Source organism: Cupressus sempervirens, chromosome 6 (assembly GCF_028749045.1).
Source record: "Cupressus sempervirens isolate cs-2001-9-10 chromosome 6, ASM2874904v1, whole genome shotgun sequence".
NCBI classification, from domain to species: Eukaryota; Viridiplantae; Streptophyta; class Pinopsida; order Cupressales; family Cupressaceae; genus Cupressus; species Cupressus sempervirens.
In genome coordinates, this window is record NC_143123.1 from 68,877,116 (window position 1) to 68,896,611 (window position 19,496).

Consider the following 19,496-nt stretch of genomic DNA (forward strand, 5'->3'; position numbering starts at 1 on the left):
TTTTTCACATGCCTTTTTTACCCCTTTTCACCTTTATTTCATTATTTTCATAGCTCATAATCATACTTCTTATTTCTTGTTATTAGTATAGTTCTATTTTCTACTATATAAGGTAGTGTTTTGTTTCTTTGTCTTTTCCTCTATGCTTTGTATGCATGGGACACCCATGCACTACATATTCATCTTGTATCTATAGTTCACCCTAGTTCATGGAGAAGGGAGTTCAAGACCCTTGAGATTGACAAAACCCTAAGGAGAAAATTGATCCTTGTACTACCTCACTTCTAGTAGTTCTTTGTAAGATATAGTGATCAAGAAAACTTAATTAAAATAAAGTGTATTTTAACAAAACCAAAATAATATCAGAAGAGGTATTTGTGGTTGGATAGCCACTACCGGCCCCTACTCATAGGTTGTAGCCTATGGGATCTATTAAGATGGTGATAATCACTCCTATATGGCCACCTAGTCAAATGACACTTAACATAGACATAATGTTAAATATTATCAATACCCCTTATGGTGAATCATGTTCTTGTTTATATATCCCAGTGTAGGTCAATGTGACCTCTATTAGAAGTGTGATGGTTTTCCCTATGTGTCAAGTAAATATCATCATGAAGGAGATACTATTTATCAATTAACTATATCATGCATAGTATGATGAGTTCTTGGATACCACTAGAATTCATGAAAAGCTATCACTTCCCCCTTTAGAGTGAACTACTTTCATGATCATAGTGAGACCTAAGGCTATTATCCCTGAGTTAAGCCTCTTTTAGGTCAAGCTACTCATCTCCTCGCTCATCTTCATGGGAGATGTCCCCTTAATAGTGCATAAGTGCCTTAAAATATCCAATTAGGTTATTATGTATATCATCTAGGTTTTTCGAGATTGACCCATGGTATCTTGTGAGGGCTCCATCATTGACCACTTCTGGCCTATTTTGTATGATACTTTCATCTCTAAAAAAAAATCTCATTTCATACTTGAATAAATATAAATCCAAGGAACTATCTTTCAAATATAGAGAATCTATAACCCATCTTACATTTATTCCTTCATTTTGGTCATCCCCTATAACTCTACATGCTTCTTCAATCTTCATCCTTATAAAGTACATAAAGAAAGTGTTTGTCTTAGGAGAAGTCTTCACACTCTCCAATGACTTCATAGTCTCTGGTGTCATATTTTACTCCTACATCTACACCTAAAATGGATAAAGGAAAAGAACCCATGTTGCACAAGTCTAAGGTCATCCTCCCTTAAGGATTTTGATTCTAGCAAATATCCCTCATCTTATTATTTGTGGTAAGGAAAAGAGGTCACTATAGACTTTCTTGTCTCATTTAGAACTGTTCTATCAACCTTTAAGGGTGCCCTTGATTTCCCCTACTGATGGAAAGGAAGCAAGAGGAAGTGATCATGATTGATCTTATCATTGTCTCATTCATGGCACCTTATATTACATCAATTAAGTCCCCTTTCTTATTGATCACAACATTAAAATTTTCTCTAACAAAGTAGGATTTCATTGAGCTTTCACATACCTCTCATCTTGTTTCAAATCATCATCACAACCATCTTGCATGTAATCATACACATTATCAATAGTATAGGGTCCTAGACTATGAGGTCATTCCAAATATAGACACTGAGTCACTTGTTACAATGTTCATTGCTCTTGTTTCATCTCCCATCTTAGTTTCTATATAATTCTCACTCATTAATCCCTTTTCTAGTTGCATCATCTATCTCACTTCTTTTTTCTCTAGAAGTGACTATTGAGATTCTCTCCAAGCTAGTCCAAGTCTCAATTCTCCTCCCAAGGACCTTCATTGATCACCTCTTTGCCTACTATTTTACCATTCACTAAACTTGCAAACATATTTCACACATTAAGTATGGATATATCTACTCGTCATGTAACTTTCTTTGGGTGCTTATTCCAAATATAGTGGATCAAAGGGTTTTCTCTCCATCCTTCAAAATAAATTTTGAGAAGGGCATCATGTTTGAGTTTTTCCATTGTAAGTTTTCTCAAGTGGACCCTCTTGTCATATTTGTGCTTGTAGTGAATAATGATCTAACTTATCTTGAGTTCATCACTACCCCTTTCACAAAGGTTGGAAATTTGTATTCCTCATGTTTTCCTCAAATTGGGTTGGTTATATTCTATGATGCATGTATATTTAACTTCCTTGAGGAGATTTAAAACAATATTCTGAAAAATCTATTGCATTCACCTCAATTGAGTTATTGGGTGAGGACATCAAAGTGACTTAATCTTTGGACTTGGTTGTAGGTGGATCACCTAGGAATTCCATAGTGGTTGTATCATTATACTCTTCACCTCCCTCTCCATATGATCAAGAGTAGGAGGATGATTAGGCAATAGTTGTTTTTGCATCTATTGATTAGAGTGTGCCTATGTCCATTGTGCTTGTATTTATATGTTTTCCACCTTTGTAAAACCCTTGTACTTTGTGATGCTTAAGATAGAGTGTTATATTTCATGAACTTCTATTTTTCATCATGTTCTTCTATTTATTGTCTCTTGACTTTAGACATTTGGTGACAATGAAAAGTGTTAGGGGTGTTTAGGCCATCCTTCCATGTTGACAATGATTTTATTTATTTATTTATCTTCATATGCTATTTTTCAAATTCAAACATGTGCACACTAATGAAAATTCCACATGCAATCACATATAATAAATATGGTCACTCTTATAGGTTGCAACACCAAATAATTGAGTCTATGTGTCTCTTCTTTTGTATAGATGTTTTGGATATCATGTGCCCATGTTGTAGGGTGTTATTCCATGGAAAAAAATTGTATATTGACGTGCCATAGCATATCTTTTTCTCTCCTTGGATTTTTTTTTAAAAATTCCCATTTGAGAAATATAATCCATTCTAGGGGGTTATTATGTCTTATTTATTTAATTATCTCTATATCACTAATTTTTCTATAAAATATTTATAAAAAAAAAATTATTTGTCTACCATTATGTGTCATATCTATTAGATCTTGTCTCCATGTCATGTAACCATATAGCTTTTCTACATATGATGACATATCTTTTCCCCTATCATATGGCTATCTATCGCTGCTACCCATACCAACATTGTCATAATTCCTTACTATAACATACAATTATCTAACCATTTCTCCTCATACTAGAATTATCAAAGTTACTGTATAATACAAATATCTGTCTTTTTTTTACTTGTTTCTATGCATGTCTCAAGTCGCCCTATCATAAGACTTATTATCTTATGCTACTCATATCGACGTACTCAAAATCACTCCATTATATGATTATCTAGTATAACATAACTTTATACCCACATCAATGCACTATTAATGGTCTATTTCATTTCTTATCATTATATTGCTTTCATATAGTATACGTGTCTACAACTTGCACGTTGGATGCAATCTCATGAAAATTCATGGCTTTCCCTTATGGGAAACCCATGTACACCAATGACCCTAAGGTAAGTTTTCTCTAATTTATCTATCATATTTGATTATGATATCCTTTCTAAATTTTGGAAAAATGTAGCATCGTAAAAAGGACCTTGTATATAATTTACCAATAGACGATGCTCCTATCTTATCCAAGAAATAAATTCCTCATAATCCTCTATGCACCTTAGTTTTCCTTTTTATCAATCCATATTCTTGACCATGCAACTTGCTCAACACATGGAACGTGTGCATTACAAAGATGTTACATGCAAATATAACCATATCTCAAGAATAAAGCACACATCAATGAATAGAAGACACAAATATTGAATGTGGTTAACCCAATCCCTAACCTATGTCCACCAAATAGAAAGTCCAATAACATTATCCAAAGATTCAACTTGATTACAATCTACAATCCCTTACAACTCAATGTTGTTGCAAGAAGCTACTAAATCATCATATCATACTAAAATACCGAAGTCATTTTATAAAGACTTATGTCACTTGAAAAATTAGGGCTAGAATATTCCAGCCAATAGAAAAATAATTCTTGACACCTTTTATAATAATAAAGTCATTTTTTGCCTCTGAGGTGCACTTAGGGCACTACCCTTGGACCCCACAAGGGGTGTTGCCCCTTGACCCCATCATTTGGGCACTGCCCCAAAAAACCCGTAGAAGAATTCATAGGGGAAATTGAGTTGAAGAAAGTGAGAAAAAATTAATGTCTAATTAGGCTCCACATAACAACAATCTCCCACTTCGAGACTAGTCAAACTCCACAATAATAACCTCCCACTTGGAGATTGGTCATAGAACTAGTAAACCTATAGCTCCCACTAGAATGTAAAGCCAAGTCTTAGGCTTTGTTGTTCTATTTTATTATTTTTAGTCTAGAAGACCAATCAAACATGAAGAGGACTTAAAATTATCCCTAGCACTACCTTTGTTAACATATCTACTAGATTTTAATTTGTATGTATCTTTTCTAGCTTTAACTGTCCATCATCCAAAACTAATCAAATGAAATGGTATCGCAATCATATGTGTTTCATATTTGAATACGAAGCACAATTCTTTGCAAGATGAATGGTACTATGGCTATCTATATACATATATATTTTTGTCTATGAGTGTCCTAACTCTTTTATGAAAAATTGAAACCATATCATCTCCTTAGTTTCCTCTGTAGCATCAACATACTCTACCTCTATAGTAGATAAAACATTCACCTTCTGTAACAACGAAATCCAACTCATTGTTGTCCCGCGAAAAATAAATACATATATTATAATACTCTACTTCACATCTAGATCCCCTACCAAATCTAAGTCAACATAGCCTTGTAAATTAGTAGGAAATCCTCTAAAATGTAAACATTTACTAGATGTATCTCTCAAGTATCTAAAAATATATTTGACTATATTTCAATGCTCAATTTCAGGATGACTCATATAAGTACTAACGAGTCCTACAACATGTGCAATATATAGCCTAGTGCATACCATGGCATATATTAAAATGCCTAATGTTGAAGGATAAGGTACCTTGGACATATTATTCTCCTCTTGTGACTTTGTACACATCCTTAGTCAATCTCAAATGACTAGGCAAAGGTGTGCTAACAACTTTGGCATTCTCCAAATGGAAATGTTGCAACACCTTCTCAATATAATTAACCTTAGATAATGTCAATTTTCTATTATTCCCTTCTCTATAAATTTGCATACCAATGATTTGTTTTGTTGCACCAAATCCTTTATAGAAAATGAATGTGCTAATTATTGTTTCAATCCCTTAATGTGATCCATATTAGACCCTGCTACAAGCATGTTGTCAACATATAAATATAAAATAATGTACTTGTCATCATCAAACACAATGGTCTAAATGACACTGAGTGCATGCACGCTCATTCATTAAACTATCAATTTCAATATTTACCATTGTTGAGGTGCTTGTTTCAAGCCATATCAACTTTTATTCAATCTGCACATAAAATTCTCCTTACCTTTGACCTCAAATCCCTGTGGTTGTTCCATATATATTTCTCCATCCAAATCACTATGAAGAAAATTTGTTTTAACATCAAGTTGTTCCAAATACAAATCTTCTATAGCCACAATACTTAAAGCAGTATGAGTAGAAGTCATTTTAACAACTAAAGAAAAAATTTCATCAAAATCAATAACATTTTTATGTGCAAATCCCTTGACTACTAACTCAAGTTTAAATTTTTTCTTACCTCCATTCTTTTCTTTTAGCCTATAAAACCATTTATTTTGTAAAGCTCTTTTACATGCAGGCAACTTACATCATTCCCAAGTCTAATTTTTCAGCAAAGAGACCATTTCTTCATTCATTTTCTACTCCGACTAAATCTTTGTATCCACCTATACAACTTCACCATATCCTTTTGGTTCACCAGCATTTGTTAATAAAATAGAGCATAAAGAGAGAAAGTCTTTCTAGAGGTCTACTTAGCATTGTTGACAACTAGAACATAATCTTTTGGAATGTTATCTAGTACTACATAATCATTGTCTTTCTTCTCATGTTGCTGCAAAAAAAAATTGTACAACACTTTCTCATTGAATATGACATTCCTACTTGCAATTTTATGATTTTCAAACTCCCAAAGTATATTGACAAATTCATCAATTCCATATCTAACAAATACAAATTTCTTAGATTTAGGTTTTAGCTTAGTTCTATTTTCAAAATTTATATGTGCAAATGTTTGACAACCGAAGGTTTTGAGAAAAGATAACTCACCTTCTTATTTCTTCATGCTTCCTCTGGAATATCACAACCCACAAGAATAGAGGGACATCTATTGACTAGATATACAATAGTATTAACGACCTCTTCCCACATATTTAAAGTTAACCCAGTATGAACCTCATAATCCTTGCATGCTCCATTATTGACATGTTCATGCATTCAACAAATTCATTTTCTTGTGGACTCTTTGGAATAGTCTTCTACCTATGAATACCATTAGAGGAACGATAATCTTCAAATACTTTGCTAGTTGCATCATCAATAAATGTAACATAATACAAAGAGACACCAAGGGACTATACATGAGCTAGTCCCCATTCATTTCTATGCACAAGCTCTAATTTCACATTTTTTGTTTCCATCCCACTCTTCACAAAACTAACTCTTTTATTTTCCATGCACACAACTTTCACAAAAATCTATATTGACACATTTTCCTAATAAAACTTTGTTTAGATGAAATAATTTCAAACCCTTTTCACTTATGTACCCAAGTTTGTTGTGTCATAGTATCATTTTAGAATCTACAACAATTAATGTGCAAATAAGTATTTATTATCCTTGAGTATTATATTTACTTGCTTATTGTAGTCTCTCTCTTATTTGTAATTCTATACATACTATAAGAGTTATTTGGCTTGATCTTTTCAAATTTTAGGGACCAAAAATATAGTTACTAATAACCATTAGCAATTCATTCCAACTTTTAGGAAAAAAGAACATAATTAATAGAGGCCTAATTCTTCGTCAAATTTGACATTCACAAAAGATAATTGACTAGTAACCATATTAAACTCATTTAAATGATTAGCCAAAAACCCACCTTCTACCATCTTCATACCAAATAAATGCTTCATGAGAAATAACTTATTTAAAGAAGGCCTTTCATATAGATTTGTTAGGGTTTCCATCAACTCTTCAATTGTCTTTGCTTTCATAATTTTAAATGCCTTTGATTATGCCAAGCATAAATGAATGCTTCCAAGTGCTTTTCTATCCAAAATATCTCTGTCCTCTATTACAAGCTAGAGCTGTTGTTGTACCAAAAGATTGACCTATCAATGCCCAATACAACCACTAGACTTATAAAACACAGAAGGTGGTTAAGTCATGTCGTGAATCTTGAAGGGGAACGTTGGCAGTCAATCCAACAATCCCCCCCTTAGCATTACCTGAGGAGATTCGAATCTGTGACCAAGCTCTGATATCACTTATTACAAGCTAGAAATGTTGTTGCACCAAAAGATCAACTTATCAATGCCTAATACAACCACTAGACTTATAGAACACATGAGGTGGTTAAGCCATGTCACAAATCTCGAAGGGAAACCTTGGCAGTTAGTCCAACATCCTCATATGTCATATTTAGCTCTTTTTGGATTTTTCTACCAATGACCACCATAAATCCTTTTGATTCTTTAGCTTACCCTCATCTACCATTACCCCCACTTAACTATGAGACCTTCCAACAAAGGATAATTGAAACAACCTAGAAACAAACTAGATTTGATACCACTTGTTAGGGTTAGTTAGGTAGAAAATAATAGTTACTTACAAATATAACCATATTTGTTATCCCTTGCAACTCAACACCATTGCAAGAAGCTACTAAATCGTCATATTATACTAAAATCCCTAATCTTAAGCTATTGTATTCAATACTTATGTTGGTTACAAAATTACGGCTAGGATATGTCAACCAATTAAAAAATCCTCCCAATGCCTTTTATAATAACAAAGTCATTTTTGGCTTGCTTTGCCCTATGAGCCTGCCTTGCGCACTGCACCTAAAGTCCATTATGGAGGCGCTGCCCCCAAACCCCCATAGAAAAAATCTAGGGGGGATCACATTGAAGGAAGTGGGGAAAAACTAACCTCTGATTCTAGTTAGGCTCCACATAACAAAATTGGTTCCCTTAATATACGAACATGAAGGTAAATCATACCATTTATTATCACTTATCTATTTTCTCTTGATTATCTACTTCCAATTTTGGTCTATCTCTCTAGCTATCATGGGATGGAAACACCAAAATAAGGACTTGACTAAGACAAGTCTTCAAATAATGCCAACACTTTTCTCTTCTTTCATATGTGCAGCTCTTGAGATTCTTATACCTCTTTTATTTCACCCTTTTCTCATTCTTGATTTCATCATTATCATAGTTTAATTTCACTTCTTAATTTTTTTATTACTATATTGACAATTAGATCTTTCATTCACCCTTTTCTCACTCTTGATTTCATCATTATCATAGTATAATTTCACTTCTTAATTTTATTATTATTATATTGACAATTAGATCTTTCATTTCAATAGTAATTTAATTCTTTTATTTTGCATAGTATTTCATTTACTTTTGAAAATTCCTTTTATCAATTAATTTGTCTTGATCACCCTCTATCAAGTATCAAATTTAATGTTTCTAGGAGAATTTATTTTAATGTCACCTTTAAAGTTACATAGATAAATTAGTGCAAAAATATCAATGAAATGATAATTACTAGAGATGGCCATAGGTGGGTTTCCAATAAATAGTACAATAAGTTATCTCAAATAATTGGTTAATTGAAAAATCTAATAAGATATCACATAGTTTGAGGCAAAGGGTCAAATGCATTAAAGAGTTTACCAAACAATTTCATAAATCAATCAATAATTAGAAAATCGAAAGGCATATAGGGATATATAGGGATGAATACCATGGTTGAATGGAAATATATAGAAAGTTCAAGAGGAGATCCTTTAGGGCAATATGTTTCAAATGTGGAGGAAACAAAGCATTTGAATACTTGCAAGATTAAGAAAGACAATCAAAAGAGAAGGGTTAGAAATAAATCTAGAGAAATAATTTGACTGATTGAATCATATAACAAACTTAACATGGGAATAACTAGTAATGATATGAACCTTCATTAATACAAAAGGAGAACTTGTCATACATAAAGGAAAATTACATCGTTTTACATCCTACAAAGTGCATATAACACAATCACAATTTAAAAGATCATAATTAAGCTCTTGAATAAATAGATCTATATAAGAAGCACGGGTCAACTACAAGAAGGGATGAAAATATGAGAAAAATAACACATTCATTTTAATTTTGATTTTTTGCACAATGAATGAAATGATAAAATATATCAACACAAGTAAATGAATAATGGCATTACACTTGTATGGTAAGGGAAAATTATAAGCTCAATATATGATTTTCCAATAAACATACGTCTAATTAAGCCAAGCTTTGAATCTTATTATTAACAAACGTATGTTAAAACTTCAGTAAAAGAATAGCCCTTCATTTAACCCACCTTAATCTAGGAATGTACTCGTGGCATGACCAAAAGTCAGTAAAATTCATAACTGCATCCAGAAAGCGAACTAGTGCTAAACCAGGCTATGCAAAGACAGGTCAAAGTTACCCTTGAACAATGACGCTTTTATCTGCAATCTCATAACACTACCAAGCTTCATCAGATTCTCTCGACCAAGAACAAAAGCAAGTCTGGAATGATCATACTCAACTAGACTCCTTGAAGCATCCAGATTGAGTAAAGGACCAAGAGCAACCAAAAATAAAGGCCTGATGTGATTACTTGGAATTTCATCCCCCTACAAACAAAACAACTTTTCAGAAATTGAAAAAACGAATTGTTCCTTTAATCAGATTTTGCTGTTTACCTGCTACCTGAAAGCGTATTTAAAAAAACAAGCTTGAGGGGTTTATGGACAAATTCATAATTTCAAGGTGTTTCAAAATATTGTTGCTGTAAGTGGGCAACACAAATCAGAAGAGCTAAATATGTGGTCGAAGAGAGCAAGCAGAAAACTGATCAAGGAAGGTGGAAGAAAAATGTACTCCAGATGAGATATAGAAACAAGATAGAAACATGTAAGGGATTTCAACTTCAAAGTTCAACAGACAAAAATAAATTTAAAAATGTCTTTTGCATTGCAGAAGAACCAGTGAAATGGTTTATAGAAACCTTCTTACATTGAGACAGGATAAGGAAAACTTTCAATACAAGTATATTTGTTTCTGTGAGCAACAAAAAAGGAAAGAAGAAATTAAGTATTATGAAGGTTAAAAAACAAACACGATCAGAAAAAGATAACAGAAGAGTGGCCCTAAAACAAATACAATGTCAGAATACTTTTAGTAACTAATCTATTCAATACTGTAGAAGCCTTCAACAAAGGCATTGTCTTGAAGCCAGTGTCAAAACATATGAAAAATTAATACATGTATCAATCTATCTAATATTATATTAAAGATTCTACTAAACTTCATTTATTAAGAGAGAGGTCATTTTAGTTGCCTTGTGAAAAGGAGTTAGGTAGTCCCATATCACTGTTACAACATGTCAACTCAAAAACTATGGCCACTGTCAGACTATAAAAAGTCATTTTTTTAAAGAGATGCTTCATGGTCAAATTGTAGTATAAGAGAAATATTCATAACATGAGAAAAACAAAATAAAAAATAAAAGAGAATTACCTGAATCCATCCAAAGATGAAGCAGAGGCCTCTGGTAATCCACAACTCACTGGAAAAGACTTGTACTATGTGCACCATTCACGAGATCTGCTCCTGGATAGAAAATAAATTAGAATGATATGGCCTGCTTTTGATTAGAGCAGAATCACAAGCATTCCCCCAGTATGGAGGGGAGACATGTAAAGATCTTCTTGATGGACTATCCTGTGCTCTATATATCGGAGAACTTTGGATAGGCATGAGCTTGGAGGAAAAGGAATCATGGAGCCTATCCCTGGGTGGAGGCGAGCCACAATACGCATTCCTAGATGGAAGAGAATCACAGGAATCGCTCCTTGGTGGAGAATAATCACAGCGCCTTTCTCTTGGTAGAGAGCAGTTGCATGAAATTCTTCTGGTTGGAGGTCTCTCATATGCTCTGCCCCTGGGGGTAAAGGAGTCAGAGAACCTATTTATAAATGGAGGAGAATAATGGGACCTGCTAATGGATGAATGGGAGTTGCATGATATGCTCGTGGATCTGTATGGAGGTGACTCTGAATGTGAGCATGCTGCCAAAATATAAACACATGAAAAAAATTAGTTCTCATTCAAGGGGAAGCTAGAAACATTTTCTCAAGAACTCTCTTTTGGCCTCAGAATTGACCATATTATCAGTATACTTACATCGGCTCCACCTTGGAGAGCGCGGAGGCGTATGCCAATGGTAACAACCTCCAGCATATCTACTTCAGGCATATAGTAGGACAAAATAAGAACGATCATTGCTTATTGAAAAAAGCATCTATCGAAGTAGGTTGACAGGCTTGAACAAGGTTTTTAACTCAAATGCGCACCTTTTTCTGGATTTTAAACGCATCTGATGGGGATTTTTCCTGCTCTCCTCGGCAAAGATAATATTTATCTCGCGACCATTAATTACTTGATAATTCATGTAATGTTTGGCTTCTGCAGCATCGTCAGGGTTTGCATATTGGACAAATCCAAACCCTCGTGGCTCTCTGCACACACAATAGATCACAGATCAAGGAGCACAACATTAGCTTACGTTGTCAACATGCATACCATAGAATCAAATGGAGGGCAATGTTTCACAGAGATGCTGTATAGTTTTGATTTCAGGGTGGCCAAAATCATTGTTTGCTTCAGATACATTGCTCTTTCTCGAACTCCTGTTTTTTGCTTCATAACAGATATTATAAAGTTCTTTAAGTGCTTCCATCTTCTCAGATTCTTGGCACCATTCATCCTAAGATTCTCCAATAATTAAACAAAGCTAAATTTTGTTCAGCGTAATCAGGCATTTCATGTGTTGGCCCTCTCGCGAGCTTGTCCTTGATTCCAAACTAATATAAGGTTTGTAGTGATAAAATTAGGACTAAAATTATCCCAACTTCAGGTCAGCTACAGTGCACTTGAGATACAAGATTGACATGTTAATGAGTTGGAATCGACCTTCATATAATAAATATTACTATGAAGTGAGATAACCTAATTTGTAGAAATGGAAAGACAAAGTCCAGTTGATTGATTGTCTTTTAAAAGATAATAAAAAAACTAATTAATGAATCTTTCCTAAACGTAATGTCTGCTACAAATACCAAAACTGCATCTTAAAAGTAGTACTGTCAAAATATAAATGCAATTTAGGAAAACGCACCCTGTATAATAATTTCTTGGAAGATAAACGTCTTTTACCATCCCAAATTGCTCAAATGGAATTCGAAGATCCTCTGGCCTAGAATAGACAAAAAGGTCATTTGAGTGTTAAAGGAAGAAATCAACCATTAATTCAAAGAAAATATTGAAAATAATGACTATAACATTTAAGCAGTAAAAATACTAACATAAAAGAGGGAATTAAATTTTGTTTGGTATTTTGATAAATTGGTAAGTAGGAGATAATTTCTACAGCAAGTCAAATTGTGATATTGCTATCAGGATTTAACTGTGTGATTTTTGAGTCAAACTCATTGACCCCATGTTTCATGAGTAGTGCATAAGAATAAATGGAACACTTAGTACTCATTGGATCTAGGTGATGCTCACACTGGGACTTCCCAGGAGGTCACCCATCCCAGTACTACTCCAGCCTGAGCGCGCTTAACTATGGAGTTTCCTCCATGGTTAAACTCAAAGCTTGCAACCCCATTTGCAAAACCTTCACCAAGTGTTGTGCCTTATGAACCATTCATTAGAAAGCCCCTTAAGCTCATCAATCGATAAGTAGGAGATAATTTCTACAGCAAATCAAATTATAATCCAAGAAAAAGAGTGCTTCAATAAAATATAATCTTGTCTTTTAAAGGATAAGGATATTTGATTTATTTTGGATTTCTAGCAATAACGGAACACTAATTGGTTTAGAAATCAGGCATATGTTAAGGGCACGAACCAAAGTAACTTGATTGTCCTTATTTCATGCCAAAATTCTAAAGATTAGTCCAAATGCACCTTCAAGAAAAGAGGGAAAGAGAGATACAGAACCAGTTACTTCAAATATGTTCTCAGTTCCCGAAGTCTTTTGATCCGATACCCTGGTAATGCACATTAAATAAAAGTGCTTTTATAATATAGTTTAAACAAATATCACTCTTTGAAGCCAAGACAAGAACAGAGGTCGTCTTACAAACTATGTTTTCCATTAACATTGCACGCTGCAAGCATAGAATGACAGAATCGATTAGGTTGGATTTGAAAGAAATTCAAAAGCCCCATAGTTACAGCCCTAAGGCATGCACAATTATCTACTCCTCAAAGAGTAGTACTCCGCAGGAACCTACAACTCATTGCCCCTCCGAGTAGGACCCCCGCCTAAATCTTAGAATCCTTGTTTCTCAATTTGCAGCGATTTAGTTAGCCTTTCCATTTCATTATTTCATAAACATACCATGATCATTATTGTATTCCTTCCATCTGCCCTTCTCACTTCATAGAGAGGATTGAGTACTTTCCTGACTGTTCATAAGTTCTTGTTTACTGAGAATACAAATTAAAGAAAAAAGACGAGTCATCATACGTCGTAATTCGTAACAAAAAACCTAAAAAGTCCAAATGCAAAATATTCAATTACATGAAATTTCATGATCCGTATTTCAGTTAAAGTGATCAAAACAAACATAAAAACTAATTCATTTAGTGTTTTATGCGCTCACACACTGAAAACGCAGCGCAAGAAAACATTTCATAGAATGAATTTCTATAATTTAACGTTTTATTCATGTGATCTAAATTACCCCGAAAATACGGAGCTTTTCAAAGACACAAATCCCCCAAAAAAGTTGCAATAACGCATGTGGTTGAATGAAATCGGCTATGGCTGTTTCTTATTTCTGCTATGAAATCAAAAGAATTCCCAAAAAAAAAAACTGACGCATTTTGCAATTTATTCTCTAAATCCCTAGAAGTATGATGCAGCAATACATTTGAAGTGAAGAAAAATGAGAAAAAACCTAGTTCCGCGAGCAATATTTCTCACAAGGAGAGTGGTGGACGAAGACAGGCGTCGATCTCTGAACCTGTCTCTGCTGCCATAGCTGCGTCTGTGACGAGGCGAGGGGCTTGGGCTCGGACTGTAACTGCTGCCCCTGCTTCTACTTCTACTTTGGCCTCTCCTCCCCATTTGTTATATGAAGTTAAAGCAGAAAGGAAGAATAGTAAAAGCCTTTGACCTTCCTCTTCTTCTAGTCTTTGTTTTGGGCAAGGACGTTGGAAGAGGAGGAAGACAGGCAAGAGCAATGGCTCGCTGTAGATGTGTGCAGGAATGAACAGAACATTATAAAGTTGCTTCATGCAATGTCTGGTATTTAGTTTGATTTGCAACGGCTTCTCTGTTTCGAACCAAGTGCCGCCAAAAGCTCAAATGGGAGAAACTGCCCAGACAGTATGAAACTGAAACTAATATTTTTCAGTATTAATAAAAATATTTGATCTAACTAACAACACCTTGGAGTGCAATGGGTCTATTCATAAAGAATCGATGACTGCAAATCTCTATGTAATTCTCACTTTTAATTGTAGCGATATAAAATTTTAAAAATTATAATTTTATAAATCTGTCTGTTATGTCTTGGGTATATATATTTTTTAGAGTTTTTTACTTTGTTTTATATTTCTTGATTTTGTTTTCTCTTGCTTTGATCCTTGTGTTCCTTTTTTCTTCAACCTTCTAACTTTATATCTTTGTATGAAATCTATCATTTTTTCCATCAACTCTCATCTTAATAAGCATTTTCAAGGTTGATTCTTAAATATAGGTTTGACCAAAACAAACCTTCTTTCACAGTCATTTCTCTATTTTTTGTATGTAGTATAGATGGCAGAACTATAAAAAATTTTTTATTAAGATTGAGATCTGCAAAACCATCAATCAAAGTGTCAGAGAGAATGCTCTAAGTTTGTTCTTGTTGTCAAGAACAAATGCTCAATGTGTTTTGATCATGTTAGAACACCTTCAAACTCGATTGGTAGGTCACTTCAACTTTTGGGATTCCATTATAGGTCACTATAGAGCTTACTATCTATTTTTCATTAGTCTATCTTTTTTGAAACTCTTTAGATTTACTTATTTAGTCATTTATCTTACATCGTTAGATCACTTCCTTAAATTTATTTAAATTTTAATCACTACAATGAAGGATCTCTGCACACACTTTACACTTAAGTCCTACTCGAGCCTATTGGGTCATCTTGCTTCCAATTACACATTAGGAAAAAGAGGACATGTCCCTTCTATATCTCGTTCCCCCTTTTCTTACTATACAATTACCAACCATTAACACCCATGAATTTTGTCATATCAATCATTCAACTTGATTTGGTATCACATGTGGATAAGGAGGAAGACAAATAGGTAAAATTTATTAATAGAATTCATCACCTACAACACTAGGTTCATGAAATCTTGGAGCTCACCAACAAGAAATAAAAGGAGAGAGGCGATGAACTTAAACTCCTCATCATTTTCAATTTGCACATGCAAAAGGTGAGATTGCAGGGTCCCAATGGGAAGCTTTGTCATCTTCATTATGGTCTATATAAAATCATCAAACAATTTGGTGAAAATGCATTTGAATTCAACTTGACCCCACTCTTGGGTATTCATCGAGTCTTTAAGATAGAATGTTGAGGCCTTATTTCCCTCCATTATTTTATTTTAATTAGGGTAAGTGGTTAACTCAAGAATAGATTCAACTTCATTTCCCTTATCTTCTATGGATTGTGGATACAATGGGGTCATTTGCTTCTCAAGGGGGAGGGATGATTAGATTACGACACTAGTTCTAGAAGTCAGTTGAGATTCTAACACTAGTTATAGATGTCAATTCAGATTCTAACACTAGTTCAACAATTGGAAGCATACTCTGACATCAAGAAAGGAACATTGTCATGATTTATGTTTTTTTCTAGAATTTGCTTCATATTTTTACAGTAGACCCAAAATTGGAGATGGAGTTCAATATCAAGAACAAAACGCTTTTGATATTTATGTTGTGTTCTACAAGTTCTCGCTAGTTCCAAAACCTTGGTCGAAACTTGATACTTGAAATAAAACTAAAGATTTTATTTTTATATTAATATTATGATTATTTACGCAAAAAATTATATTAGATACTTTTATATCCAAATAGATTACACTCCAGAGTTTATAGTATGAGTACTATCAAAACTATATATCATTATTCGAAACAAATTTAAATCTAATACAAAAAATATTGAATATCAACTAAATAATTACAAGCATCTTGTACCAACAAACTAAAACAACACTAGAACCAATCAACTCCAAGTCTATCATCACGTCGCCTCTTAATCCAAACTATCCAACCTGCATGGACCTTTGTCCACTTGAGAACATTGTCTTTTCTAATCCTCAACTCATATGGATGTACTACCCTCATGCAATCAGTATAAGAGGAGTGCTAATTGTTGCAACAAGAATAGGAGGTGTACTACAGTCAAGAAAACCATTTGTGGAACAATAGAAATGAATGGAACAATAATACGAGAGGTAAATATTGCATGTGGAGGTAAGTCATTGTTTCTCTTAAGCCATTGTTGTTGATTCCACATTTTTGCAAGGACGTTTTGGAGAGCTACCTTAAGTTGGGTCCTAGTCATAGTAGCTCTAGACCACGTGTATCTACTTGAGATCTCTTCCTGATATATGTTAATTGTCTCTTTCTATAGTATCCCCTAAAACTTACTTTGAGCAAGCCTAAAGGTGATGCTGACTTAGAAAATAATATCACTGTATATGAGTCTCCTTAAAGGCTTGATAAGGGATCTAGGTACACCGTGAATAAATTGTTATTCCTAATCTTCCAAATGGACTATATTGTATATGTACTAATAAAACATAAAGAAAAGTATTGAAATATTTTTTAAGTCCAAAAATATTGCCAAATATTATATCATACACAAAAAGGTTTTTATGATCAGATAATCCAAAATATTTTGAATCTCCTTACCAAGCAAATAGTCAAAGAAATGATGCATGAAGGTTTTAGGAAAACTGCAAACTATCCAAGTGTTAAAATCCTCATTAGAATGCTTTACAGGGAGCTTTTATAGCATGATTATTTTGTTAAAAAAAACTCTTATTTTCAAAAGCAATTAAACTACTCCATAGTTTATCCAAACATGTTTTCCATTGTGTGCAAGGGAGGTCAAGGGATGAGTAATGATTAAGATGGACAAAATTGTCAAATTTATCAACAAGGAGAGAGAAAAAATATTTATCCTTAATGAATGGAAGAAGGGAATCAGTAGGCCAATGGAGGGAGAGGAATCTCAATCCAATAGAGTCACAAGGAACGGGGAATGGGAGGAAAAGGAAAGAAAATATGATAATGAATTAGCTCATGAACTATTCACCAAGTATATCAAATTTGATCCTTAAGGTCTTCCAATCTACTAACTATCCATCAAAAATGATATCAGACACCATCTTAATGCCTTTTTTTCACCCAAATCCTAATGGAACAACTTTATAGAAGAGCCAAGGGTTTGTCTTTGTGCATTAGGTTCCACCATATGGATTTTTCACCACATATATAGCTATTGATAGTGATCCCAACACCATTGATTATGAGGGATAAATTATTGGTTCTCATTCAGGTTCCATGTGGACTTAAACACATTTGAGCTTGATACCTTAACTAAAAATCTTCTTGTGACTCGATCCCTGAGTTGGAGTCCTTCCGTGAGGGACCTTTGAGAGGAGTACCTATGATGATGGTGTTTCCAATAAGTATTTACAAGGGTGTGTTATGTGCATGCCTTTCTAAATTCATTTGGCAAAGAGGGCTAATGCTTGATTCCTGAAATCCTTAATGATAAGATTAGAAGATAGAAATATAATGGTTACATGCAAATATAACCAACAATGCACATGAATAAAGCACACAGAAATAGAATAGTGGACATAAATATTTAACATAGTTTACCCAATCTTGGTCTACATCCACCAAATAGAGAATATAATATTATTATCTAGTGACTCAACCTAATTATAATCTATAATGCCTTGCAACTCAATACCACTACAAGAAGCTACTAAATCATCATATGCAAATCCCTAACCTTGAGATATTTTAAACAAGACTTATTTTGGTTACAAAATCAAGGTTAGAATATTTCATCCAACAGAAATATAACTCCTTGTACCTTTTACAATAATAAAGTCATTTTTGGCCTTGTAGGGGCTTAAGACCCTACGTGGAATGTTGCCTCAAACCCCCATAGAAAAATTTATGGGGAAATTGTGTTAATTAAAGTAGAGAAAAATCAACCATTAAGTCTAAATATTATTTGGACATAACACCGCTTAAGTCCAAAACCTCCAATACCCATGCTCATAGCACACTAGTTTCACTTTAATGCATGCCTTTTCTTCCCCAATTTTTCCATCAAACCATAGGAAATTACTCATTTATTTCTAGATGTAGTTAAATTGGTATTGTTTAAAAATCCAAGTTGAAGGGTAGTAAATCCCATATGAAGAAATAATATTTTGACAAACTTGACATCCTTCACCCAAGGTTAAAAAGTATTTGCTCAATATATTCAACTTCTTATCAAGTTTTATTCTTACCCATCCACACATCTCCTTTAGATCAGGACATACAGAAAAGAGTATCCCCAAATATATGATTTGTTTTTGGGACCACCCCATGAAAATCTAGATTTAGTTACCCATTTGAAGGGGGGGAATCTTCCCATCATAAGAGGATATAATTGGCTATGGATATATTGTTGCCAGATGCTTGACAAAAAAATATTTAACTTGTCCATAACATTCTTAATGTTATTATTCTCTACGATGAACATGATGATTGTATCATTCACAAATTATACTTCCTCATTCAAAATCCTTATAACTTGAATTTTAAGAGAGATGAAATCATCCCTAAGGAGGTAGAAAAGAGAGTATGCAAAAATGAAAAACAAGGGAAGAGCTAATGGACAAACCTGCCTAATGGATCTAGAAAGAATGATATAAACAATTTGATCCCATGGATGTCCACCCTGACATTAGTATCCTTTAAAAGAGTCTTGATCATGTGTTGGATACCTAGTTCAAAGACTCTCAACACATGATCAAATTTCTAGGATGTATCTCTTTTGACAAACCCTATTTGTATGTAGTTGATCATTGAAAAAAGAACATTCTCTATCATCTTGCCTAAAATCTTGGCTAAAATCTTAGCGTGGATTTATAAGAGAC

At 33.7% G+C, this 19,496-nt stretch overlaps 1 protein-coding gene across 1 annotated transcript; it reads right to left on the reverse strand.

The window, feature by feature from the left end:
- Window positions 1–9,348: 9,348 nt before the first annotated feature.
- Window positions 9,349–14,708, reverse strand: LOC149551171 (serine/arginine-rich SC35-like splicing factor SCL30A). The gene is made up of 6 exons (XM_089789639.1): window positions 14,221–14,708; window positions 12,429–12,506; window positions 11,605–11,769; window positions 11,435–11,493; window positions 10,769–11,319; window positions 9,349–9,882 (listed from the first exon to the last, which is right to left on the reverse strand). Exons 1-5 carry the CDS (start codon window positions 14,388–14,390, stop codon window positions 10,847–10,849), a joined length of 945 nt encoding a protein of 314 aa, XP_089645765.1. The 5' UTR covers window positions 14,391–14,708; the 3' UTR covers window positions 9,349–9,882; window positions 10,769–10,846.
- Between the last annotated feature and the right edge of the window lie 4,788 nt (window positions 14,709–19,496).

What these genes read in the sequence shown, in the direction of transcription:
- LOC149551171 (XM_089789639.1), bottom strand. Translation starts at nt 14,390, where the DNA reads ATGGGGAGGAGAGGCCAAAGTAGAAGTAGAAGCAGGGGCAGCAGTTAC. An exon ending in CCAAGAAATTATTATACAGG is followed by an intron (nt 11,770 to 12,428) that starts GTGCGTTTTCCT and finishes TTGTGTGTGCAG; the next exon opens with AGAGCCACGAGGGTTTGGAT. An exon ending in CTCTCCAAGGTGGAGCCGAT is followed by an intron (nt 11,320 to 11,434) that starts GTAAGTATACTG and finishes ATATTTTGGCAG; the next exon opens with CATGCTCACATTCAGAGTCA.